General features: G+C 45.1%; 1 protein-coding gene across 1 annotated transcript in view; it reads left to right on the top strand.

The window, feature by feature from the left end:
* Positions 1–24885: 24885 nt before the first annotated feature.
* Positions 24886–27301, top strand: part of SLCO5A1 (solute carrier organic anion transporter family member 5A1) — an 84922-nt gene continuing 82506 nt past the window's right edge. The window contains exon 1 of the mRNA XM_063327033.1: positions 24886–25834. Within this exon, the coding sequence (XP_063183103.1) occupies positions 24886–25834 (949 nt within the window). The remainder of the gene's footprint in view (positions 25835–27301) is intronic.

Here is a 27301-nt window from a genome sequence, read left to right as displayed (position 1 = left end):
CAGGTGTGAAACTGGAGTCTGCACGGGGAAAAGCTAAATGAGCAGCTGGCAAGGCAGGGACAGGAGACAGTATGTAAGGGAGGCACTCACAGGCCTTGCAGGGCATGAGGTCTCATGGCCACACCACATAAATCCCATTTCTTAATCACGTACAGAAAAGAGGGCTTGGTTAATCAATCAAACCTGATTAGGCAAACCTGTCTCAGAGCTGCAGGTGGTTCAACTCTACCTGTGCAGCTTCTGGCCGGTGGACTTTGGATCTACTGTCGGGACATGCAATTACAGAGAAAATTCCCAATTTGAAATTTGCCAACTTTGAATCTGTCTGTGTTATTTTCAGCTGTGAGTTCTTTTCTGCTTGGTTGCACTGTGTCTTTAGAGTAGGTTCAGGGTAATGTAGTCACCGGCTTATTTGTGGCCTTCTTTATTATCACGGCTCAAGTGAATGCCTTCTGCAAGGCATCACCCCTGAGGATACCACTCGCTGAATCAGTCTTGCGAGCTCTTGTAATGTACCTGCAGCCAAGCACAAAAAGGATTCACAGCTACTAAACATTTTCTGGCCACTGGAGGAACAGCTTATCCCAAATGCTGTTCTTGGAAACGAGAACGGCCCGTAGCATCAGCCCTGTTGTTTTTCTAGCGGCATCTCTGTGGCATTGGCGAAATGCACTGCCCATTAAACAATGTATGACTAATACCCTTAATGGCTACATTAGAGGGGGCCTCTTCTTAACTATTTTTTCCTTGATTCTTGGAGGTGAGGCTGTGGGATTAAACAGTGCAGCAAGAGCCAAGGGCGTGGGGTCAACTTTCAAAACGGTACACGATAGAACTGCAAAGCAGAGTACGTTAGAGAAGTTACAGGGAGGAGAAAACTGGCTGCAGCTGGACTCATCCAGGTCTTTCTCAGCATTTCTGAATGCTATCGATGTGTATTAACATAGTTTCTGTGTTTACTCAATATTTGGGCTACTGATAGTCAAAGGGCCAGATTTACAGCTTAATTGATTGACATGGGTCCTATAAACTCAGCCAAGTTTGTACCGCCTGATAGTCAAACGCCAAGTAACGTTTTTGAAATGTAATTTTAATCACTACCTGCAATCAATACAAATGCTATTTTTAATCACTGGACTTAATGGGGAGATTGTCACTGCAAGTGCTGTGAGCGCAGAGTAAATTCTGCTGTTGTCTCTCAGGCATGTTGTCATCCCTGGTCCCCTCACCCTGGGCATGGGTACCCGAGGGGCAGCACAGTCAGACTCAGCCCGATTTCTGCTGTTCCTGCCCAGTCCTGGACTCCTGTTTTGCAGGGAAGGAGCAGCCTCAGACTACCTGGCACTGTGACTGTAGCTGCGATAGATGCTCAGGAGCAAAGCCTTACTACACTGTCTTGACTTCCTGCCTGTAATGTTAATCAAGCTGTCTCCTTTGGGAGATTAAATTGGTAGGCACATTTTGTTGGGTGCTTTCCAAAGCAGCAATACCATTCTTTGAATCAAATGAACCACTCTTTGAAGCCAACCGTCCAAGTTCATGCTTTAAGTAACTTACATCTAATCTTAGTTCCATACTCTCAGTTGCTATTTAAACGATTTTCTGCATCAGGATGTTTTATTGCCGATGACACTGACTTTTTTTCTTCCTTTACTTTTTGTTCTGAATGAAATGGAAAATCCTGTACAGATACGTTTATACATGCCCTTTATGTACATTTATAAGGGCTTGCATGTGGGGCTTGTGACAGAAAGTGTTGGTCAGCCTTAGCTGGAAGGGTTTGTTACTAATGCTGTCAATAAGAATGTGTAACATACCAATAGGACAGGATTCAGCCCCAGTGGTGGCTGTGGAGATGCTCAGCTGTGGTAGCCCACAACTTTGCATATACCGTGACACATAACAGTAATAGGAGGTGCAACCACTCCACCTTCTCTCCAGCCTAAGTCCTCATACAAAGGACTTTAACTTCAGTAGAACAAAAGAATCTGCCCATGTGATATAGTTACCCAGTAAATAGAACTTAATATTCTTTTTGAGGCAATGATTCACATATATGCCTTCATATTTGTCTCCATATCTACCTTTTTCCTTTTTGTTCAAGAAGTTTTACAATGAACATAGTTTTCACTATGCTGATCATAATTTCTTTGAGACTCAAAGTGGAGTGCTGCTGTGATGGGAAATTCCACTGGATTAAGCCCAGGCAAACCTTATATGTTTTCTGATGTCCTATGACAAAATAAAGACCTGTGGTTAATGAACTGGTTTAAAAAGCACAATGAAGCATCAAGAATCCTTTCCCAGCATTTCTACTAAAGGCTAAGCATCACTCAGACTGCCTGATTTAGGAGGAGAACAATGCTCTATTTCCATTAACACACACAACAATCTCCCTGAGCAGAAGCTCAGGGAAGGAAGAAGACACAAATGAATCTAGACTGCAGTCCTATCCACAAAGGACCAGGAGGATTTTGAGATTTATTTTCATGCTTTTTTTTGTACTCGTTGTGTTCCTGAGTTAGGAGGAATACAAAATAGAGGACCAAAATCAAGGAAATTGTTGACCAAGGATCTGTCCACTACTATGACTGTGGCCTGGCAGAGATGAAGTCAACATATTAGCTAGAAATTTGTAATCCATTTGGTTGTTTGATCTCTTTGTAACTCATCATCCAGAATATCAGTCCAGTCCTTAACTCATTGCTTTAATAGCATAAGATTGATTTAGTCTGTTCCTAGAAGAACATCTAGCAATAAAGGTGTTCTCGAAGTACTGTAACAAACACGGTAGGAGCAGCAAATCTACAGCCAAGCTGGCCTATCCTAAACTTCCTACCACCTAGACTGGGACAGAGAGAGGGGCACAGTGAAAGCACTCTTTATCAGCATGCTGGAGTGGCTGGGGGACCAGGGAGGTCATCTACCCGCTGCCGAGAGGGAAGCTTTGCTTGGCAGGCATCCCTTTGGCGAGCAGCAAGTGGTTGGAAGGCAGATAGCACTGAAAACATCCATTATTGTGGCAACCTGCTTCAGAGCCATCGTTAAAAGGGTCCTGGGTGAAGATAGCAGGGAGGAAAGCATCCAGAATATTTTTTTTAAATCCTCATAACCGTACAGCCACAGACAAAACGGAGTGGATGGGTTTTAATTTTTGTCCCTCCTGTTTCTGTTTTGCCATCAGCTGTACGCTCTGCTTGAGGCACGCAGCTGCCATGGCATTTTGCAGGGACAATCTTTGTCACCGTTGTTGAATGAAGCTGCCTTTCAGGTGGAGATTTTTTGTTTCTTTGTTCTGATTTGATCCAGCAGTACGTTCTCTAGGAAGAAAACATGAATTGTAAGAATTAATCAGCCTTGATTTGGGATGTGCAGTGCGTGGTGGTGGTGGGCAGAGCAGAAAGCTGTCTGTTATTTCTCCCTTCTTTTTCAGCTGTCCAGATTTGTTTGAGGGTAGGGACACCATCGGAACTACTAAGAAAACTAGTCAAAAGAGGGATCGCAATTCTTTTCTACTGCCAATTGTGCCAGAGGCATCCTCTGTCATTTTGAAAAGCCTGGGCACATGCAGGGTGGGTGACTAATGGACTAATGCCCATAGCACAGGTTTTATTTCATTCGATTACGTCATCTGTAGTTTCAGCACTTTCCCTAGAGGGCTTCTTCACGTCTTTATATTTAAAGCTATTTTTGCCTAAGTGAACACTTATTGCTTTACAAGTCTAGTTACAGCTAAGAAGGCAAGGCATTAACAAGAAGAGGAAACAGAGACAGTAATTTCCTTTAAATACTGAATCCCTTTTGCTGGTGTCTTTGACAGCGACCTACTAAAGAGTCATTGCATGGAGTTAGGGTGTAGCAATATATTAGGCAGGACTCCTAAGATCCCTTTCAGCCTGTTTGCCACGATTTTACGCAGAGATCAGTTTCTTCTAGGCTGTTTTCAGAGGCACGAGATGTGCTGTTCTGGGCTGTGTGCGGGAAGGGAGACACAGCTGTCAGGGGCCAGGGGTTGTCTTTTAATTTAATCTTTCTTGCTCTAATTCACTGAAGTATGTTGTTTACGTTTGCATGGATGGGGGAATAACCTTATTTGTGTTCTGACAATCACTGTGCTGCTTTCCTGGAGGGGCTGATTGCCTCTTAGTAGAGAGGCACCAGGGTCAGAAAATAGCTCCATTTAAATATATAGTTATTTTACATTTAAAATAATCAACATACATGTAGACAAAATGGGCACAAGAGAGGCAGCCTTAACTCAGCCCTGTGATAATACTATACAGTAACCACAAAATCCTGATGACTGCATGGCTGGATTTTTTATAATCAGTTCCTCGATTCTCAGTTTCCCAGTTTATATTGCCTGAGCTTTGGATAATTACAATAGTCCCTTAATGTATTTTACCCTTGAATTATTGACAAGTGCTTTCAACCTTAAATCCACTTAAATGTAGAATAGATTTCTGAAGTGATCATTATACTGTCTTGTCTGTCTCTTCTATTACCCACCAGAGACTATATAATATTTGGATATTTACATTTATATACCAAGGAACTGACTGAAAAACCTCTTGGCTATGCACACATGACAAAATGTGTCCTTCATCACATGGAATGTGACTTGGATGTTACTTGTTCTCCTCCTCCAGTTCTTCTTTTTCGTTATTCGTTGTATAACTTCTAAACTCACCTTGCTTTCTTTCTTCTTTTTTTAATTGGAGTTTCTCTTGAGAAGGAAGTTTGCACGTATTTAATATGACATACCAGACATGCAATAGTAACAGGTACAAAAATAAACTTGACACTTTTTATTTAGTGAGAGATTTGATAGGAATACAATCAACACATTTTTCTGGCTGACAAGGGCAGGATGATTCCTCCCACAGTCTCAGGCTGAATGATTTAATTGATTTTGATAAGACTTGTGGTCATATTCAATTTTCCCTAACCCTATATTAATTTTAATATGGTTTTGATCTGATTTGAAGTCCTTCTCCTGCTTTGGACTATTGGGAATTTAAAAAGACCTTACTGCTAGATATTTACGGGTAAAAAATGAGAATAACCCCAGTATTTTTGGTGTGATGACCTGTGCTGCCCCGTCACTGTAAGAAATCACCAAATAAGCCCAGCGTGCTTGCTCCAGGCACAGCTACTGCCTGACTCCCCGGGGCTCCAGGAAAGGACATTTCCCTCCTCTCCTCCACAAGCTGCACCTTGGCTGACCAAGCAGAGCCTCCAAGGTTTACAGCCAGGTGTCCTCCTGGAGTGGACATCACGGTGCCTAAAGTACGGTTCAGATCTATAAACGTTCTGGACTTGCCTTCATTCAGAGGAGGGAAGCAGAGCCAGACGTGGGAGTGAGCTGAGCCCCTGGCAGCCCAGCTGAAGCTCCGTGGATGCTCTGCCCGCCCGGCCGTGGTTCCCCACATATTGATGTGTTCCGTGTGCAAAGAGGTCTCATCCACACACCTGGCACCTACGCATCTCATCCACGCAGCCCTGGGAATACCCTACACACGTTTTTGCTGTTTCCAGTAATATGCGTGAATGTAATTCCCAAAGCACTGTTTTTAAAACCAGTCCTGTGTATTTGATACTTCAGCAGAAGCCTTTTATAGAAGTGCAGAGAATGGTCTTGATGGGATTAAATAGTGTTCTGTATTTTCAAGCTTAGAAGAATCTGGATTTAGACCTTGGATCACCAAATAGGTAAAACTTTTCATGCTCAGGAGCGTATGAGTACACTTATAAAGTGGTTAATCTCTGTGTCAGCTGAGTTGTTTGCTGGCAATCCTTTGACAAAGGCCTGAGGGGTGTCATGTCTCATGTTTTTATATATATACAAAAATATATAAAAATTGTTTTCCTCACTGTAAATGTGAGATTATGTAAATCTCTGCCATTGATGACTGACTACTTTGGGAATCCTTTTAAGGTTACATCAAGTTTTCCCAAGTTACCTATAATGAGTGATACTTGGAAAGGAAAAGAATATTTTCTTATACTAACTACTGCAAATGATCGCTCTGAGGTGTTACCTCTTAATTCACTCTTCCCCCTCCCAAAAGATCCCCAAATCATTTAAATTGCTGCGCTGGCGACCAATCCCTTTGGACTACTACTTCATCTGTTTCTTTCTTCTCCCTTCCCAAGCAGTGTCACTATCTGGATTTAGACTTATGTTCCTTAAATGGATGAAACTCTGCACACTCAGCAACAGGCAAAAACGCATTTATAAATGGGTTAATCTCTTTGCCAGATGAGTTATTTTCAGGGAATCTCAGCCCTTTCCTCTCTTCTGGATTTCAATATACAGAGGCCCATGTAAAGCTGGTGATATAAATCAGGTCAGCTCTCAGATTAGAGGTGTGGGACCGAGGCAGAGAGAACGTAATCAGTGCCTGCACACTGCTACGATGCTAATGACATGGTTACAAGGGGTAACTTTAATCCCAGATGTCCTATGTGTTCTGCAAAAACATGTCAAGCCAACCTGCCAGGATTTAAGATAAATCCACTGAAATGAAGTGGACCGTGGCCTTTGCCTTTTTTTTTAAAGTGGCAGATGTGAGTTTCAAAAAAAAAAAACCAAACCAAAACCTCATTCAAATGCAGAGATTTAAAAATAGAAGCTAAAACAATTTCAACTTTCTGGCTAGATGGCAGATCATCTGGCTCTAAAAAAAAATAAAAAATTATGGCCAGAATATATTTTAGGAAACAGAAAAAGTTTCATTAGAGCAGTCAAGAATAAAAGCTAAAGGAATCCCATAATATTTCTGCAGTATGACCAGCATCACACAGGTTCTGGCCTTAACTGCCTGCAACAACTGTAATTCAGCATATGTAAAACTATGAGCTGGCTAGTTGGGCAGCTCCATGCTGTAATTATTTCAAACATTAATAATTAGTATTTGGGGAGAGTATTCTTGGTAAAATGGTCTTTTTTTAATTCTTTCCCAAGGTGCTTTGTTATGTAAGTGCACGGATCCCAGATTGGTACTTCTAATTAAATCAGAGGTTTCTTCCGAGGTGAGCACGTTAGATAACAGGGACGGAAAGCAGAGTGGCCAAGCACGCAAATCTTTGAACTTATTTTTAGCTCTTCATCATACTTGGTCCATCTTTCCTCAAATAGATCAGCTACTAATAGCAACAGTGGCGAATTCCAAGTATCTCCTACTGCTTTTGGGACTTGTTAATCCTTTTGTAGGTTCAGTTTGGATCAGATAGACAGATAGTTTACATGGGGAGCCCAACTTTTAACACCGATGCAGGCTTTGGCTTGAAAATGCCAGAGCCACAGCTACAGGACCAGGATTTAATCAAATACAGTAGACAGCACAGCACAATTAGCTCCCATTAGGTATCTGAACCTTTCTGGATATTAATGATGTTTGGGTCCTGCTAGCTCCATCTTTCACTGGGTGCTTTTGTACTTTTGCAGTTAAACTGATAGTGTATTTCTGGGTTTTATTAACAGTGTTTTACTGAGTTAACATAGCAATGTAGCGCAAAATTATATTGATCATTGGTCTTATGCTTACGGAGTTCATGGCTTTGGATAATACATTCTGAGAAACAACCTGATGTTTGGCTGAGTCAGGTAAATTAGAGAAATGATTTCTTAACGGAAAAAAAAAACAACCCAAACCAGACAACTGGGATGCCCCTGGGAAGGAAGATTGCATGACATGAAAACGTTTAAAGAATTCACTCCTTGTATTTAGCAGCAGATTTCAGGACGGGCTCCAGAGTGCCCAGAGCTGCCTGGGTCCTGCCTGCCCGGGGCTCTGTCCCTCTACCAAATGGGTACAAAATGTCCAGGGAGCACCGGGTGCTGCAAGGTGAGAGCTGTGCTTTTGGGTCGAGCCCCTGGTGCTGGTGGGGCACTGGTTGTGGTGGTCCCCGCAGGGAGCGGGGTCAGGAGGCACCTCTGGGGTCAGGAGGGATCAGGAGCTGTGGGGAGAAGACGAGTTGGTGGGTCAGGCCCCTGTACCACGGTGGCACTGAGCTGGAACGGAAAAGCCGTACTGGGAAAGGAGATTGGAAAGGAGAAGGGATTGAGAAGGGTAAAGGAGGGGAGGGCAGATATTTAAAGTTGACCCCATAACCAGGAGGTCAACGGTGGCAGGAGGAACTGTTGAAAGGTGTAGGTTAGAGGAGCAGGGTGACAAAAGTGGTCTTTAGATTGATGTGTGCTTTTAGTACAGGGATACATAGGTGTTACAGTCAAGACATTTAAAAAAGGACGGACAGCATCCTCTACCCATTATACAGGAGGAAAGAAAAAGTCCAAACAGCTGGAAAAGAGCTGCCTACTTCAGTCTGTAAAATAGTCAGAGGTGCAACACTTAATGCAAATGTAGGTGCGCTGGAAAGTGCTGACTTCGCAGCTTTTCTTTCTTCCCTCCTGGTGAGGATGAAGCATGCTTCCTGGGGTCAGTCTGCATTGGTTCTGCGGGGCCAAAGGAGGGGACAGGGTGGTGGAGCCTCTTGTGGAGATACACAGCCCATTTACACTACAGACGTGTGTGTCTCCTACCAAGTCTGAGCAGCTGGGTTTGGGCAAAAACCAAGCTGCGGAATATACCAGCAAGGTGAGCAGGTCAGCATCCTCTAGTCATTTCAGTGGAAATACCAGCAAAACTTCTGGACAAATAATTTATTAATTGAAAATGCGTTTGGCACACTTTGTTCAGCTGAATGTAAAGAAAATGATGATGGCTGGAAAAATGAGACCAAATTAAGCTAAACTTGCCTTTAGTTTAAAAAGCCACTGAAATAACCACACATTTGATTTGGGAAAGTTGTCATTTTTGCTATGTAGTTTTGCTAAGGATTTTTTTTTTTTTAACATGAAATAAAAGATCTCTATTTGAAGTTTGCCAGTTTTTCCTCCAAGTTCTAAGCTAATTACACAGATCTTGAAAGAGTAAATTAGGTATAAGACCTCAGACAGGTCTACAGAACTTATTCAAGAAAAAAATCCTTCCAGCTCTGGTAAGGAGTTATACTTTGGTTAGATAACAAAACCAGTGTATTTTTTTATAAAGAGGTTAAAATACTAATATTTTCTTCCTTGACACATTTTTTTATACCAGAAATTGGTTCTTCCATAAGAACATGACCATTTATTTTTGTAACTTTTCATTCCAGCCTTGGGAGTGAAGAGATCTGAGTTTTATCTAAGTTCACAGTCCTGGAATTTTGATTGATCTGAAAATAAATGAACATTTTTATTACAAAGTCTCCATCGGCTACAGAAGCATGCAGTACTCAAATGCTTCTTTATGCTCATAAATTAGTTTGTAAAAGCCTATTTCATAGCTTCCAAAAAACCCACAAAAATCTCTGGGAAGACATGTTTCTTATCTCTTTTGCCCATCAGTTATGGTCTGCAAGCTTCTTAAAATTAAATTCAACTTCAAATACTCCTCATTGAAAGACATGCGCACTGCAGAACTAAGGCCATGCCCCTGAAGACAAAACCCCTGTGTTGCTTAGGTAAAGGCAATTTCACCAGCTGACGTATGTCAGCAAACTGGCAGCTACCGTGAGCGCCTGAGCACGATGACGACGTGATTTCGTATTTATCTTATGATTGTGCTCACAAATCCATTTAGCTGATTTTTTTTTTCCTTTTTCGTATTTCCACTGAGGTTGTGCACGGTAGGCAGGAGTTGCAAAGCCTTGGACGTGCGCACGAGATTTAACGTAGGACATCATGTGTAAATAGACTGAGCTCGAGTCCTGTATCAGCAGACCTGTTAGGCGCGCGCTAAATTCCCAGACTATGCTACAACGCTTCATTGAATAAAGGCAAAACTTGTGGCATGCTTAATGGTAAATGCTTTGCTGGAGTGGGACCTTGCCCACCAACTTATTCCAGATGGGGTCTAATTCTGGAAATTGCTGTTCCCTGAAATATCAGCGTTACCTGCTGCACAATATGTTTTACTGCTGTCTCTGCAATTCCTCTGCTTAAATGTAGGGACTTAGATGTAGGCAATAACATGGGAATTAGGTGTATAAACTGTGTTATGCTCCATGGAAACATAACCAATGCAGCTGACAGACTGCTCACTGCTGCGTGCTCTTCAAGTCACCCCTAAACAGCAGTCTACACAAGAAGCTCCAAACTCTATTGAATTTGCCTAATGGAAGAATCTAATGCCCTTTGGATGTCCTTCCTGCCCTCCTGCAGAAGTTTGGAAAGGTATGGGTCTCTTCTGTAGCTCGTGTCACATCTGCCACCTTTGTGCAGTGCTCCCAGGAGTCCTGAGACACCTCCAATGGTACTTGACATCTACACTTGGCAAGTGAGTCAAGTACTTTATCTTTAGTGACTAGAGCAGGAACTTCTACACTTAGATTATACGTAGATACCTACATTTAGACACTAAAATGTTCTATAGGGTGGAAAATATCAACATTTACACAAAGTATTTTCATGTTATCCATACGAAATCTATTCCAAAATATTTATATTCTTTAATACTAAAAGCAACAACAGAGACTTGCCGGAGTTTTAGCACAGCTGATTAAAAATCTGTGCTTCCTTACCACTCACTGAATTGGCAGCCGAGCGCCGACCGTATGGGCTTCTTTTAGGGAAGAGAAAGGGCTCTGTATAGCTAAGAGGTGTCTGAAATTCTTCTCTGCCTACAGGGCTTTGAAGCTTTCCTTATAAATTCCTGACAGAAACTGACTGCACAGATTTTATTTTGCCAGCCAGACAAGATAAATGACTGTAGAAAATGTCTTTCTCCCAGGGCCAGCAATTCTGATCAAAAGAACCCAATGTATGGCCTTTCGCAAAACTAGCAAAAGGTATGAGGTTTCAATACCGATGTGCCGTGCATATCCTGAGCTTTAAGAAAGAGCTGAAAGAGCTTTTTGCAGCTGAAGAGTGGGGGAATAAAAAAAAAAAAAAAAAAGATTTCTGAGCACCTTGCCCCAAATGCAGGTTTGTCTAGCGTAGGTCAGGCTGTGAAACATTCATGCTATTCCCATAGTCTTAACTGGTTGTACCTTTCTGCGCTTTTATTTGGATGTGCTAGGATATGGCAGCCTTCAGTCATTTCTGTTATTTTAGAGCACTGTAGACAGTGTTTTACAGCCATTAACCTCTCAGCTATTAAAGCTATTAAACTTAAGGAATTTGAAGCATCTAAGTGCTGGGAATACTTTCTAACTTGTGCATTTCTCTCGTATCCTGAGGTACAAGAACAGATATAACAGAACTTGCGTGTTTATAAGGTCTGTCTGTATAAAAAAAAAATGAAAAAATAAAATTTAGAGCTTACTAATGCATTTGCTGTATCAGATGCAATACTTTGTTACATCACGATGTCTCCTTGATGATCTGGCACAAGCTCTGCTTGCATGATGCAGTTTTGCTCCAAAAGCTAGATTTGGGCCAGCTCGTTTGGCTGAACAAGATGAGGAGAGTACGGAGCTGTGCCATCATGCCAAAGTGAAGCTGGTAGGAACAATTCATCCTTCTGTGGTCTTCACCCTCTCCCTTGTCATGCAGAGACCACGTGCTGCAGGAGCCAGATGTCCTCCTACACACCTACCGGCTGACTTCCAGCACAGCTGGCAGAGCAATGGGACAGACCTTTTTGGAAGGCTGGATGAAGAAGGGGGCGGAGATGGATAGGAGGAATGGAGAATGGAAGCAAGCCTGACACTAATTATTGTACTGTAAAAATAATTTTCTTCAGGATTTCTGACTAAATAAGAGTAGGAAAATACACAAGGTGTACAAATCTTGTTTTTTTTTTCCCCCTAATAACTAAAAAATCCTATATATGAGAAATCTATCAACCAAACAGTAACACTGAAGGGTATAGAGATAGTCGCAACTTGTCTAGATAATACAAGAAAGGTAACCAAAGTCTTAAGCCTTCATCCATTTTATTTTTGTACAAAATCCCACTGACACTAAGCAAAACTGTTCAGAGCTATGTCATTGTACAGACGTACTAAGCATTTTCACATTGGATTAACTAACTGTTCACTGTACGTGTATGAAGTAAAGAGCAAAAGATATCTAGAGGACAACTGCTGCCTTCCCTGTGTGTTTCCTGAAGATGATAGTCCCTGAACCCAGCATGGATGGCCACATACTAGACAACTACAGTTAGGTGAGTTGGATCCCATTCACTGCTTTTAAAATCCCTTGGCCTGATAAGGGGGAAATGAACAGACTTTCAACAACATGAAACTATAATTTATCAGAGATAAAATGGCAATTTTCTTCTAGGTACTTACATTTTCTGTGTCTTCTGCAGCTGCAAAACCAGTAACTAGCAAATGAGAAACATACCACAGACCGATGTCATGTGAATGATGACAGCTTCAGCTGATGACAGTCTACTAACAGATATGTTTCAAAAGAAAGAAAGAAAGGAAGGAAGAAAGGAAGGACAAATTTAAATAATGACCTGGCTCAACACTTGATTATATTCCATATACTGCTTAAAATTGGTCTGTAAAGGTGTCCAATTAATGAGAAAATGGACCTCCTTGCTATGCAGTGTCTGCTCCAATCTTATCTAAATCAGTGGAGCTACATCTCTGTAGCCTCATTTTCAGGACAAAACACAGTGTTTATGCCAGTATTATCGCAAAGATGAGTATACTGAAACTGGCAACTCAACATGAACAGTGCTGAAGGCCTTAATATGGAAATCTTCTGTCTTTCAGCATCCGCAGATTTAATTTTGCATTTTGAGGTTTTAAAATTCATTAAACTATTCCTTGCCTTATTCATCTGAGTCATTCTTCAAACTCCTTCCAGCATTCTGTTTCTGATTAATAGTTATTAAGCAGTAACACCCATCATGTGAAAATGACTATTTTATCCTGGAAAATGTAGCAGTTCTAATAACTCTTAGTATTTCCACAGTGGAATGTGAACATATAGGATACAACCTGAAGCAATGCTAACCTTTTGAAATCTCTCTTTAAAGAATATTGTGTTTCTTTTGCATTTTCATTATGACTGCAAGCTACTATGTTTTCTCAATAGTTCATTTTAATAAAGCTGATCTTTCCTTATGTGTAGTAAACAATAAAGCTGATCTTTCTACTGCAGGAACAATCTATGCTGTAGAAATAATTAAAGCTATAATTGTGCAATATGCCAAAAAGAAGGGTAAATTGGATAATCCAGACATCTGTTTTTGTTCACAAATGCAATGTAGAGATCCATAAACCCATCAAGGGTAAATACAGACTGCTTTGTATTTAAATTCAAATCAACTACCTACAGAAGAGGATGTCTATTTTTTATTAGAATGGTTGGGTTTCAAGGTTCTTAACAATGAGGCTCAGTACATATTTCAGGTGAAACCATGGAAACAGCAGGAGCCATTTTACTCAAAATAGAAAACCCACAAATGACCTTGACATTTAAAAGCTGATGCTGCATGTTGCCATTTAGAATGTGAATGATGGGCATATTATCAAGTCCTCTGTTCCAAAATTGTTCCTGGTCTTCCAAGAAGGAGTATTTGAAAGCTGGGGACTTCTCTCACCCTCCCTTTTTATGGGTGCAAGGTAGGAAAGTAGAAAATATGGAGGAAGACATAACAAACTGTAAATGATGGCAGTGGAGCTTGAGAGGGTGGCACTTGGAGAAATTCACTTGCCTCTGAAGACTATTGTTTGAATTCTGTCTGAAGACCCAACATGTAAAACTTCTCCCCTCAGGTAGCTGAGTGTGAATAGCTTTTTGTTATCAATGTGTGGAGAGAGAGAATTTTTCTGCTGTACATTTCTGAATGATACTAAACATTTCAAAATACTGCTGAATTTAAGGATTTCATCCTTTCAAGGCTTGATGGACAATGTGATTTCTTAGTCTACAACCCCTGCATAAAACCTTAACTTCTTCCATCTTTAACCAGTTGAAAAATGCAAAGGTATTTTGGCTTTTTGCTGTCAAGCTATCCTTCTGGGAGCCATATTTCGCTTCCTGTTGGAATGATATGCTTTCCGCTGAAACGTAATTGCTGGTCCAAGGCTGGCAGGGGGACAGGGGTGTCAAACTTCTCAGCACAGGGGCTCTCTTAACAAAGCCCTGCTGGAAAACACACCTTCCAAGAGGGGCTGCCCACCACTGTTTGTCCCTGTCATGGACCCGCTGCCAGGGACAGGCACCTCGAGTGGTGGTTAGCACGTATGCCCTGGCATCGGCAGCCTGTGCCTTCGCCCTTGCCAGTGGGTAAGAGTGCGTCAATGCGACGTTTGAGTAGGGTTGGCGGTTCAAGACTGTTGGGTTAAGTTCTTTGCTGGCACTAACTTCTACAGAGACACTAACTGGAGGTCATGTTTGGGAGGACGGGGCTGGCACTCTCAGTTCTCCAGTCTGTTCTCCTTTGAGAAGACGACCATATTTTTTTTCCCCAGGTATTCAGGATCCCACAGACATAAAGTCAAAGACACTCCAAAAGAGGTTTCGGATGCATGTGGGTTCTTTGTTTCTCAGAAGACAAAAAATGGGCTGAGTGAGGCAATAACATGGAGAATAAGTGCCTGGCAATGGAGAATTTACCATTGGCTTTTGTGCGGCCAGGATTTTACACTTTGACTTTGGACAGCATTTCATCTCTTGGATGTAGCTAACACTTAAAAAAAAAACCCTCGTTGAATTCACCACTGCCCCCACCTACTAATTCATAGAACACAAACCAACACATTTTGTTGGGATTTTCTGCTTACACGATGAGCAGTAAAAGAGCTAGCATTGGGCACCATATAAGGAGAGAGCTGGAATGCCTACTGCAGCTTGGTTTCCTTCTCCAGTGGTTTTATACAGCTCCATCGAATTCACGCCCTTTCTTTCAGTCTTCAGGTCAGGTCTTTACCTTTATTTATTACTAGTGTGAGTATAGTCTGCGTGTGGATGTGCCCGTATGCACCTAAGTATTAATAGTGTTTACTGGTCTTCTCTTTCACTTTGTTGAGTAATATTTGTATTTCTAAATAAGATTTTTAATACTTAAAGAAGCCTGCTAACATTGCCCTTGAAGCTTTACTTATTTTGCCTTGTCCTCATGCTGGGAGCAGCTCTTCCTTTAGGTGACAGATAGGAAGCTCAATTTCTGACATTTCAGATCCAGCAGTGTCATGGCATGAAAGGCAAAGTAATAGCTGCAGGGACAGCAATGACAGACTAAAAACTTCTGAGTGAAAATCTGCTTTATGAGCATCTTTCTAGACAGGCTTTCCTTTTAAAGCTATTGAGGATTAATTTTGCATAGCCATTTTATATGTAAAATAATTTAATTCCATTCACCACAGGTAATGTTGCACGTTGAGAGTGACTGCGCTGCAGCATTTCTTGTACAAACACAAGCAATGTCCCTGTGGACGAGAAGGGTTTCTGAGGAGCAGTAAGGACAATAAGAAACTCAGTGTTTGCTGCTGCTGACAATCGGAGCAGCAGTCCCACTGATGCTGTATTTGACTCCAAGCCCACCATGAGAACCTTGAGGCCACACTCCACAGTGTGTCCTTGACCACTGCGCAACACCCATGTCCTACTGGTCCCTAGAGACATCTAGTAATAAGTTAACAATTAAGAAAAAACATTTATTTTGAATAAGAAAATAAAAGATTACCATCTGGGTGCCTGGCTTTGGCTGAATGGACTCATGTTCTGCGGCACACCTAGGTCAACACTGCTCAACCCCTAAATTTTCTCAAGTTGTATTATTGGTCACAAACATAACAGACGAAATAACATTTGCTTAGTATCTAAGGCAGGACCCAGTTCCCAGCTGGGGTGAGTGGGGGAAAGGGGCAGATAGAGACTTCTCCCGCCACAGCAAAGTGGAAAACGCATATGCAGAAGAGGGAACTGCAGTCCCTCAGGCCCTCCTGCAATTCTACTTCTGGCAATGCCTCGCTCTATTCTAGCCAGTATTTCTCATGAGAATCTCCCACCCTCCTGCTAAGATTTAGCCTGATAACTCAAGTTAAAATGAGAATAGGCCTCCCCAAAATGTCATGACAATAAGCATTTTACAAGTATCTGTGACCCTCAGCTGAAGAGCTGCACAGGCGAGTGATTTAGCTTAGCTGATACAGAATATTGTCATTTAAAGAGGCACTGCAACAGCCACCTTCCTCGTCTTGACAACAACGAGGTAGCTGGATCACATCAGGAGGCAGCAGTAGAGCCTGCAGTAGGAGACTCAGGGCAGGAAATTCACTGGAGAATAAATGGGGCTGGCTTGCTTTCCCCGCTTTGAGAAGGTCTCCTCCCAGCCTGACGTATCTCCACCCGTCTCTGGTGACACCCAGGAGGCACAAGAAACACCACCAGAGCACCCACCAGCTCAGTGGTCACCACATCTCTGCTCTGCTGCCTCTCACTTCAGCTCCAGTGCAGCAAGTTTCCCCGGTCCCTGCCCAAACGATGAATTCTGGATTGAACTCAGTGTTCACCCTCGGTGGCAGCTGGACAGCTGTTCCCAGTCCCATGGGTAGAACAAACCCAATGGTATTTTCCCAAACCCAGGGGAATCGTTTTGTCCTATAACTCAGATGAGAATTGGGGCCACAGATTGCTCAGGGCAATAGTCGGGTGGTCTTTAACATGGAATGGGAGGCTGCAATAGCTTAAATTTCCCATTGGCTTTCATATCTAAGCCTCCATGACTGCCATGCCTGAAAGCTTTCTTGGGTCAGCAGCTGCAGAGGCTACTGCTTGCTGAAATAAGCCTTCAGTATGCCCACATTAAAAACATGCCTTCAAGGATAAAAGGTGAATACTGTTTCAGCATATGGTTCCTCTTAAAGCATTTCCTTTGGTTCTTTTTTCAGCCTTATAATAATAAATACATAACTTCAGGATAATTTTGCATGCATTCCTCCAAGAGATCTGTGGGTTTTATTTGTATAGGGACCCTAAGGTTATAAAATATGCCCTGCTGGCAAATATTCTTCCTAAAAAACAACAAAACCCTGCTCTCATATCTGGCCTAAATCTGTTTTGAACATTGGTGCGTATTTACCAGCTGCTTTCCTGGCTACTTTTTTGTAACTTTGCTTTTTAGACTGTATTGCTTCAGACCAGATAATTGTAAATAGCTCACTACATTCTTTTCTGGTTTTCATATCCTAGGTAGAGAATTTAACTTAAGTGCTGGAGAGGTACAGTAGACCCAGGGCTTTGAAATGGCTTTACCACTGCAGAGGTAGGGAGTAGAAGTCTTATGGATTTATTTCAGACTATAATCTTCCTCATTTCAGTAGATTTCACCCTTTTCAGGTCTATTGAAATAGGAGGAAGCTTCTGTACTGGCAGTTGAAGAACATTTTTAATATTCTCAGATTTACTGAACCAATTATGTTAAATCACATTTTGGATGGCAACGTATTTCAACTTCTCTTCTTGTCACTCCTTCTTGGGTTACTCTTATTTTGTGCTACCTTTTTCTATATTCCTCAGTGTTCAATTACTTTATTGCTACTCACTAATTAAACTTGTTCATTATTTTATTTAAATGTATTGGTTCTGAATGACACGCACTTCCCCCGGACAAATGCTCTTTCCCTTGGTGTGAAGGCACAAGCTCCGATTCCAGGTGGCACATCGCTAACTCCCATCTGAGGTGACGAGCTGGGGTGACACCTTGAAGCACCAACTCAGACACGGGCACAGTCTAGAAAGACGTATTTGATGTGTCTACCTTTAAACACACTGTAGATTTACTTAGAAGCTGGCAATGAAATTGATTTTTTTTTCTTGCTCTCTGTTTAATGGTGCATTATAGATTTTGTGGGGTTTTTTGCCGTTTTGTACTAAATTCCCCATGTTTTGCAGTTGGTGATGTTTGTGGTCAGGGCCTGCTGTGGCCCACAGCAGACTAAAAGCCCATTGTGTCGTGGTAACTGGGATTGGGGGATGATGACTTAGGAGTTCCCAGACATTTTTATGTTCCTGTGTACTGACTTTCAGAGAGGATATTTTTACCCAGTGGCATTCTTCCACGTTTCTTCTATTGTGGCACTGATATTTTGTGATTTTGCCAGTGTGTTTCCCCTGAGAGAAACTAATGATCAGGTGGGGGGGAAAAACAATGAGCAAATGTTCTATTTTAATATGGAATTTTGAATTCGGATATGGGCAAAGAATTCAAACAGATTCAAACTGTTATTTCGAAGTATTTTGACTTTGTCACTTAACATTTAAAACTCGCACACTTAAAGGCATATAAGTGTAGAGAGGAGAATAATGTTTAAGGATGGTTAAGGTCATAATGCATGTATTAACCAAATATAAATGCATTAGCCTATACATGAATACAGAATTCTTGCCAAAAGGCCGCTGAAAGGTGACATTGAAATAAAGCAGCAGATGCTGAGAAACAAGATCTCTGTGAATGAGAGTGAGAGAAAAATCTGGTTTAGTCTTTGTTCATGGCTTTGATCCCGCATTCAGACGATGCTTCCACGCTTTCAGATGAATGCTTATATCATTTAAAAGGGGGATGTAGTATAGGAACAGGGACTTCTGGGGAAAAAAATGTGAATGTAAAGAGTGAAATGGCATAGAAAGGCACAGTACAACTCCCTTCTTCCTCTCCCATGTAGAGTCTGTGAGTATCTCATGTCTCCTTAATGCCTGATACTGTAGGGAAAAAAAACTCGCTTAAAACCAGAGGTATAGATCTTAGGAAACAATTATAAGCATTAAATGTGCCTTTGCATTCAAGGCATGTACCGTATCTCACCTTACTGCTGCTAGGCTACCACAGCCCTGTATACATTCCTAACAAAGTATCCTGCTGTTTAATAATCTGGTATATTTTACTTGTAAATAACTTGTAAAAAAGACATCTTTGATGATTAGCTGCTGGATTATCTGCCTTCAGATACTCCTTGCTCGGGACTAGAGTGCAGCACTTACAGCACTGCGCTGCAGGCTGAGATGTGGCTCAAAGCCACCCGGAGCCTTGTCACCCTGCTGTGCCTGAGTGAGGGGCTCCAGCCCAGCTCCGGAGCAGAGGAAAGGGTCTACTCCTCTCCCCAGTGCAGGGATGGAGGAAGCCCTCATGACTCTCCCCAGACCTGAGAGACTGCCCATATAGAGGTCCTGTGCTGACCCTGAAAGCTTCCTGCATCCTCCCCCTTCCCTCTGCCCCACCAGACAAATTCCTAGTGCAGTCTGACACGTTGCAGGATTGGGAATTAGAGCCCCTGCCTCCTAGTTTGTCACTTATCATTTATCAATATGATCTCCAGAGGTTAATGGTATGTAGAACAAGAAAATGTGCTTCAGTTTCTCCTTGTTTCTTCTATGCTTTCTCTTCTAGTTTTGTTTTTTATTTTTTCAATTTTATTTTATTCTTTATACTCCTTACATCTAAAAAAAACTGAGACTTTTTACATTCAAATTTATTTTTCAAAATAAGAGCTTTTCTGTGTGTACTTGCATAGGAGACACATAAATAATTGAGAGTCAGTCCTGTTTTTTAAGATGCTCAACTAGCTTGTTCAGACAAACACACTTAAACATTGGGTTTTTGCTTGAGAAGGAAGGTGTAATTTTGAACACAACTGTTAAAATTATCCCAAGTAGATTCACTATAGTTTACCTTCTGAGACTTGGCATCTTCCAAAACAAAACAGTAAGCCCTACAGAATCATCACTATGACTCATCTAGGTGTCATGGGCTTTACCCTTCTACTAGGCACTAAAAGGGGAGCCCGTGTTTATAGGCATGGTGCCGGATTCAGCTCTGCAATGGGCAAGGAATGTCCGATTCCTTCCCTTTGCCACCCTTTGCACGGTGGCCTTATCACCTGCTGCTTCTGACTGGGCCCCCGCACTCATGCAAGCCCACCTCACCGCCTCTCTGTGCCCGATGATCACTGGATGGTCAACTGAACCCATGGCTCCCACTGCCCTGGCCCCACTGTGGACCATGGGGCTGTTCCCAGGATGGGAGGGCATGGCACACGTAGAAGAATGACCTCGGTGAGAAAAGGTATCCCTTTCTTCTCTCATAGGTACTGATTAATGCTGATAGCTGTCACCCCTAAGCTTAACCATTATTTCTGAGACTGTCTTTCTCCTTTCTTCCATTCTCCTATTGCCTCCCTCACATTCACGGTTTCTTGATTTCATTCATGAAAGTGTAGCTAGCTCTTCTCTGGAGACTGGCAAATGTTAAGGTAGATTCTTTTGAACAGTATCTGAGTGTGGTTAAGCTCATTTCTTGTACTAAATGAGCTCTTTAGTTTAGGAGCTGCTGTTATAAGTACTCTCTCTGACATCCCAAATAAAAATAATGAGCAGCTCTCTCCCAGCAGTGAGCTGCCCTCGGGAGTTCATTAGGACACTAGCTTGGTGAGGGTCCCTGAGGAGTGAAGTTACTTGTCCTTTCACTTTATGCTTCCCAACGCTTACGCTCCAGGAGGACCTACAGCCTATTAGCCTCCTAATGCACATCCTGTTTTGCTTATTGCTTTATTAATACTGGGCTGGGAATGAAGAGCAGATGTTGCCCAAAAATGGCAGCAGTGTTAGGGAAAAGGGGAAGGAAGACAAGTGTGCAGATTTATTGCTTTTGTGGCATACCATCAAGTGGAAAACCTGGCTGGAAGTGTGAAATACTGAAGAAAAAGCAGAGCCATTAATTCATGCCACCTTTCAGCTGAGTTCTTCTCTCTCTTCGTGGCCTGGAATAGACCAGGCTGGGGCACCTCATTGGATGTCAGCAGCTCCCTGGATTAGCAGGGACATGTAAAGCCTCAGATCCATCACAACTGAAGTGTGACCTTAAAAAGATGATGCTTTTGTAGCTCTGTTGTCTTCTGAAACTAATAACAGCTCATGAGACTGAGTTAAGGTCTCTCCCTTATGAGGGGCTCTTCCCCTCATCAGTTGACTCTCTATCAAACTGTTCCTCTGCCAAGAGGTCGTGTCCCTCCAAGAACAGCAGCCGAGAGCCCTGTGCGAGCCCTCCCCACCACACGGGAAGGAGGTTGTCAGCTGGGAACTGAGGAACCACTAAGATGAAGGGCCTATCTTCCACTAGTCCTGACTTAATGTCTTTCACCAACACAGCTAAATCAAAAGTAAGACGTCGGCCCACGTCCTTAATCTAGCAAAATGGGAACTACGTTCTTTTGCGGTTGTAGCCGTAAACAAACGTAGCTGTAAACACCAAGTCATTGCTTTTGTGCTTGAGGGATACCATATATTTCAAATTCACTACGGTGAAACTTTAAAAGTAGGAAGTTTGCATAATAGGTCTTAACGCATTTATATTTTATCGTGAACTCGGGTACCATTGTTGCACCTTCTGTAATCAACCTGTCAAGTGAAGAGAGTAATATTGATTTCCCATTCACCACTTGGCACTGGATGCTCATACCCACTGCAGACTACAAATACTCTCCTTGCTCAGCTAACCTGTTATTTAAGTATTCAGAGCCAAAAGTAAGCAAGCAGGGAAGTCAGGCATTTTGGCAGCTGTAGTCAGCTGGAGTAATTTCCTAAAACAAACATCTTCACCTAGTCCCAAGGACAATTTTATCTCTTGATAAATTGGCCACTGCAGAAAGAACTGAAATTGTACCTGTTTGCAGGCTGTACTGTTTGTAACTGCTGTGAAGGCTGGGAATGCTGCACCCTTATATTTTCCCATGGGATTGGAGAACGCTTTTTTAATATCTGCTGTTATTCTGTGATCTCATGAAAATTATTGTTGGTTTTTTACAATAATGGCTAGGAATCCTGGTCATAGAACAAGATCCCAAAGCTGTTGTATAAATACATGATCCGTAAGGCTTACAAACTGCAGTTGTTGGTTCATCATATACCAGTTCAAGTGCAATGGAGTTACTGAAGTTTAATGGGTTGCTGCCTACCAGCTAAATTATACACATGTTCTCGGGGGGGCTCAGTGAAATGACTGAGTTTAATTAAGAGCTCGTCCTTGTTGAAAGGGGTCTCTTCCTCTTTCCCCATGGACTTCCTCTCTTCCTTCCCTTTTTTTTTTTTCACAAGTTCTTGTGCTCCCATCCTTGCTGAAGTGATCCAGCTCATAAAACCAGCAAAAAAATGTTTCTTTCCCTTGGGTTAGTTTCCTGCCACCTCAGCTTACTGAGGGCTGAGCTGAGTGCCAAAGCCGGTGAGAAGGAAGCTGCGGCCATGAGGGGCTGAGAGTGGAAGAGGAATGAGAGGAGCTGCAGCAAAAAGCTGTGGGATGATGGGGTAGAAAAAAACATGTTAGGGACCTTATGTAGAAATAAAGAATCATCGAGATGAGTTTCTCAAGAATCCCTGAAAACCTACCTACCTGAATCAAAAAAATATTAAAATTACAGGCCTAGCTAACCACAGAACTTTGGGTACCTTATCGACAGGAGAAATCTGGTGAAAACCTAGGGGAAAAAAAAGTATTGTTTTGGCTTTGTTGAGATTGATCTGTTTGAGTGCTAAGCAAGCACAAAGAGGTATTAAGCACAAGCTTGATAAAAATTGAATATGGTATCCTGTGAAACTATCTTATCGATCAAGATTATAAATAAGTAAACAAAAGTGGTGAGTCAGTCTTAAACACTTATTTTTTTTTAAAGGAGGGGAAAGAAATCAAACATAAACCCTGTGTCCTGCCAGAAAAGCACTAGCTATTCAGAAACGTGTAGGATATTATACCTCTTTGGTATATTCCTTGGCATGGTAAAACTTAGGGCAAAAAGAGGAACACCTGATCAGTTCACTCTCTATCAAACCATAACAAATGTAATAATTTGCAGGACTATCTAGGCTTACTTTAGTACTAGAGATTTAAAAACAGAGGCTTGAGAGGAAAACAAACCAGTGCAGCTCAAGACACTACACAAACTGAGAGAAGGGGATTAGGAGGAAGCTCCATGAGGAGTAAACTCCAAACTACTTTTCCCAGGTTTTGTGTGTGTTTCCCACTTCTGGAGGTGGCTCACATTGGAGACAAGAGCCTGGATAAAGTGGATCATCAGGTGGCCTGGCTTTCTATTTTCCTAAAAAAAAAAAAATAAATTAAAATTAAATAATTAAAATAATAAATCTCTTTGTTCTTTCCTTTCACTTTTCAGCAGATGCTGAAATTGAGATTTCGTCTTCCGAATATTTCATTACCTTTCCCACAACACATCACACCACGGAGCATCCTAAATGCAGCCTTGGGGCTGACGGGCAACCGTGCCGACTCTTGGCGGGGCAGGGGGGTGTCCGCTGACTTTTCTCACCCACGGCCGCGAAGCTGCAGCTCCAGGGGGGAGGAAAACAAAGGTTTTTTGCCGGCCCCTCGCACAGCCGCCCGGCTCACCCTCCGCGAACTCTTGCCAGGGGATGGAACTTATTGTTTTATGGTTCTGCCCTGGCGGTGCGGGTCGCGGGGGCCCCGGAGCAGCTCCCTGCCCGGCGGCGAGGGGAGGTCGGAGGGGGACGCGAGTTACCGGCCGGCGTCGCCCGCCCCGGCGGCGCCCCGGACCCGGCGGCGGGCGGCGACGGGCGCGCCTGCGCTCGGCCGAGCCGCCCGGGGAGGCGGAGGCGGCCGAGGGGGACCTGGCGTTGGGTGACAGGCGGGGCGGGGGCGCAGGGCCCGGCTGGCTCGCCGGCTCGGCCGCCCCCCCGCGCCGCAGGCTCGGTGAGTAGCCCCGTCTTTCTTCCCCGCGGCGGCCGGCAAGGAGGGAGCCCGGTGCGCCCCGCCGGCTCCCCCGCCCTGCCCGCTGCCCACCCTCCGGGGGTGGGGGGAGAGCCGAGCCGCCGCCGGGGCGCGGTTGCCGGGGCTGCCGCTACCTCCCCCGCCCGCCCCTCTGCGCGGCCGCACCGAGGAGACAAAAGCGGACAAAGGGAGGCAAAACGCGTGTTTCGCTGCCGGGGTAGGCAGGGCCGGGCATCGCTCGGCGCTCGGCGGCCACGCGTGTCCGCGGGCCACGGGGGACAGCAGACGGGCCAGCTGGGGCGGCGAGAGCGGCCCCGGGGTGCCGGCTGCCGGGGTGCCCGCCGCCGCTACCCGCCCCCCCCGCCCCGGCGTCGTCTTTGTTCCCCTCTCCTCCGCCCGCTGCCGTTCCACGGGCCGCCGAGTTGTAGCGGAGTATTTATTTCAGCGTGTTTATTTTTAGGCTGGAAAATAAAAGGCTTGGCACGGCGACCTTTGGCTGTCGCACCCGGCGCCAAGTAAAAGGGTCGCGCTCTGGCCGGGGCCCACGGACGTGTATGTCCGTCCCCGCTCTTATGTAAATCCGTCTGCTGTCCCCAAGGACGCGGTCACTGGGGCCGTGGGGCGGCGGGCGCTCCCCGGAGCTCAAGGGCTCACGGCAGACCCCGGGGTCGGGCGGGCAGAAGCCGGGGCGGCGGGGAGGGGGGGGCGCAGGGGCCGGCGCCGCTGACCTCCCGCGCTTGCTCTCCGCCCCGCAGATCGGCAGCGAACCTTCCCCCGCTCCCGGAGCTCTTGTCACCGGCGTCGGCGGCGCGGAGAGAAGAGGAGGATGCGGGCGACGGAGCGGCGGCGGGCGGCGCTCCCCCGCGGCGGCCGGGCCGGCGGCGGGGCCCCAGCGGGCGGCTGCTGAGCGCGGCGCCGCGGGCATGCGGCGGCGGCGGCGGCGGGGAGCAGGAGCCGCCGGGCAGCGGGGACGCCCCGGCGGGCGGGCGGCCCCTTGAGCGAGACGGAGGGAGGATGGAGCCACAAAGGACTTTGGCTGACACGTGCAGCGGGGCGGCCGGCGGCCGCGGCTAGGGCCACCCCCCTCCCCTCCCTCCTCCCCTCCCCGGTATGCTGCGCTCCCGCCGGGCCCCTCAGCGCGCTCGACGCACGGCGGCGATGGAGCCGGCCGGGCTGCACTGAGGCGGCGGCCGGACCCAGCATGGCCTCTGCGGGGACCCCGCCGCAGCGGTGCCCCGGGGCGGAGCGGCCGGCGGCGGCCGGGGGGGGCCGGGCGGAGGCGCCGCGGTGCCGCAGCCTGCCCGCGCTCGGCGGGGCGGCGCCGCGGGGCCGCGGGGCCGCGCTCGGCTCCCCCCTGGCGGCCGGGGGGGGCGGCGGCGGTGCCCCGCCGAGCCCCGCCGCGGGACCGGCTGCCGGGGACGGACGGGGCGGGGGAGCCGCCGCCGCTGGCGGGGCTGCTCGGTCCCCCAGCGCCGCCGCCGGCAGGACGGAGCGCGGCCAGCCGGCGGCGCCCGGCCGAGGGGTGTCCCCCGGCCCCCCGCCGCCGCCGCCGCCGCCGCCGCTGCTGCTGGCGGGCCCCCCGGGCAGAGCGTGCCTGCGGGCCGTGCTGGCTGACTCCCGCTTCTTCTTGGTGTGCATGTGCTTCCTGACCTTCATCCAGTCCCTCATGGTCTCCGGCTACCTGAGCAGCGTCATCACCACCATCGAGCGGAGATACAGCCTCAAGAGCTCGGAGTCGGGGCTGCTGGTCAGCTGCTTCGACATCGGGAGCCTGGTGGTGGTGGTCTTCATCAGCTACTTCGGGGGGCGCGGACGGAGGCCGCTCTGGCTGGCTGTAGGGGGGTTTTTCATCGCCCTGGGGGCTGCGCTCTTCTCCTTACCTCATTTCATCTCTCCGCCGTACCAGATCCAGGAATTGAACTCCTCCGTCAGTAACGAGGGCTTGTGCGTGACTGGCAATGGCACCGCCAAAGAGCAGTGGGACTCGCCGGCCTGTGTCAAGGACTCTGGCGGAAACGACCACTCTCTCTATGTAGCTTTATTCATTTGTGCCCAAATCCTCATTGGCATGGGCTCGACACCCATCTATACCTTGGGACCAACCTACCTAGATGACAATGTCAAGAAAGAAAACGCCTCGCTTTACCTAGGTAAGGCATCTAAGTACCAGGGTGCTTTGAAGGCTGAACCCCAGGTCTCGCTGAGGGACCTGTTACAGCTACTTCTGCCCTGTTCCTTCTGCACAACATCTGTGCTAAGTTTTCCTTCTGAAGTGAACTTTTGAAGTAAAATTGCCGTGCTTTCCTGTTTTAAAATGTTTTGCAGAGTGGTGAAGAGCCGTGACAGGTAGTGTCTGTAAAAGCAGCTGCACTCACACCCTCCTGCACGGGGAACGGGGCAGCAGAGAAGGTCGGCTTCTCTGACGCTTTTCAGCATTTGGCATTAGCCGGTGACTTTTTCAGAAAGCAATGTTAAAAGTTTGCCGTGCCCCTTCAAGTTACTTTTTTGCTAATACAGAAGCTCTGCATCATCCCTTTAGCCTAGAGTCTCTATCTATAATGTTAATGTTTTATAAGCACTTTGAGAGATTTTGGCATGCTTTATTTTACTTTTCCAGCATTCATTTATCTTTAACTAGCAATGACTTTTTGGCTGGCATTTATAAATTATCCGGCAAATCAGAAAGAGTTAAAAAAAAGGTTGATAAAACAGCAAGTAAAACCTTCAGGGTTAAGAGCTCGGTTACAGGAGCTCAAGGGTTTCAACAAAATCAAAGTCCGATCTGGCACCTGGCTTTCAGCAGGTACAGACAGGTCTTCCTGATAGTCATTCTTAGGATGGGAGAAAGGGATTTCTCAGATAACTGAGTGCTAAACTTTTTGGGAGTTTGAACATGATAACGAACACCATACGTTTTTGATTGTGTAATGTGTAAGAAGGCTTGACTATTCTCTGAATTTGCATTAGTATCTTACGTGGTTCTGTAAGAAATGAGCCTCATGTACCCCTTCAAATTCTTTTCCAATAAGGAGAGGCACTTACGGGGCTGAGGGAGCTGCCAAGGGATTTTGGATGCTCAGCATTACCATTTGCAGTTCAATTTACTTTGGCTTTACGATAACCGTGGAGATAATCATTCCATGTAAAATAGACGTGCACAAAAGGAATACACTCAGGGTGTGTGTGTAATTACTTTATTAAGCAGAAGTAGTGATCCGGATCAGTATTTTTATTCCTTTTGACCTGTTCTTCAGCAATTTGGCTGTTCCCTGAACCGTTTTAAAGCCATGCGCAGTCTAAGTGCGGTGTCTTGAGAAAGCCTGAGGCACTGTTGGTTTTTGGAAGGAGGCAGAGGTATTATCTGCGGGGTTTTTTTCTGTTGTTTTCACAGCATTGCTAATCTGCCTGATGAAATAGTTGACAAAGTGTTTTCCTGCTCTTCCTCCCCTCTGAGAAAGGTTAAGTGGTATGGAAATTTAGATTAACCCGGAAACAACTTTATTGGCAGTATGAAAAAGCAAAGAATCTTGTTGCTGAGGTTAGTAACTGTAGTTTGGAGCAGCAGAGAAGGGACCGAAACTTTTGCAAACAGTCCTCAAAAACGTGGAAAAAAGGGA

This window comes from Chroicocephalus ridibundus, chromosome 2, assembly GCF_963924245.1.
Source record: "Chroicocephalus ridibundus chromosome 2, bChrRid1.1, whole genome shotgun sequence".
In the NCBI taxonomy this organism is placed as follows: domain Eukaryota; kingdom Metazoa; phylum Chordata; class Aves; order Charadriiformes; family Laridae; genus Chroicocephalus; species Chroicocephalus ridibundus.
This window is presented reverse-complemented; position numbering and strand designations above follow the sequence as displayed.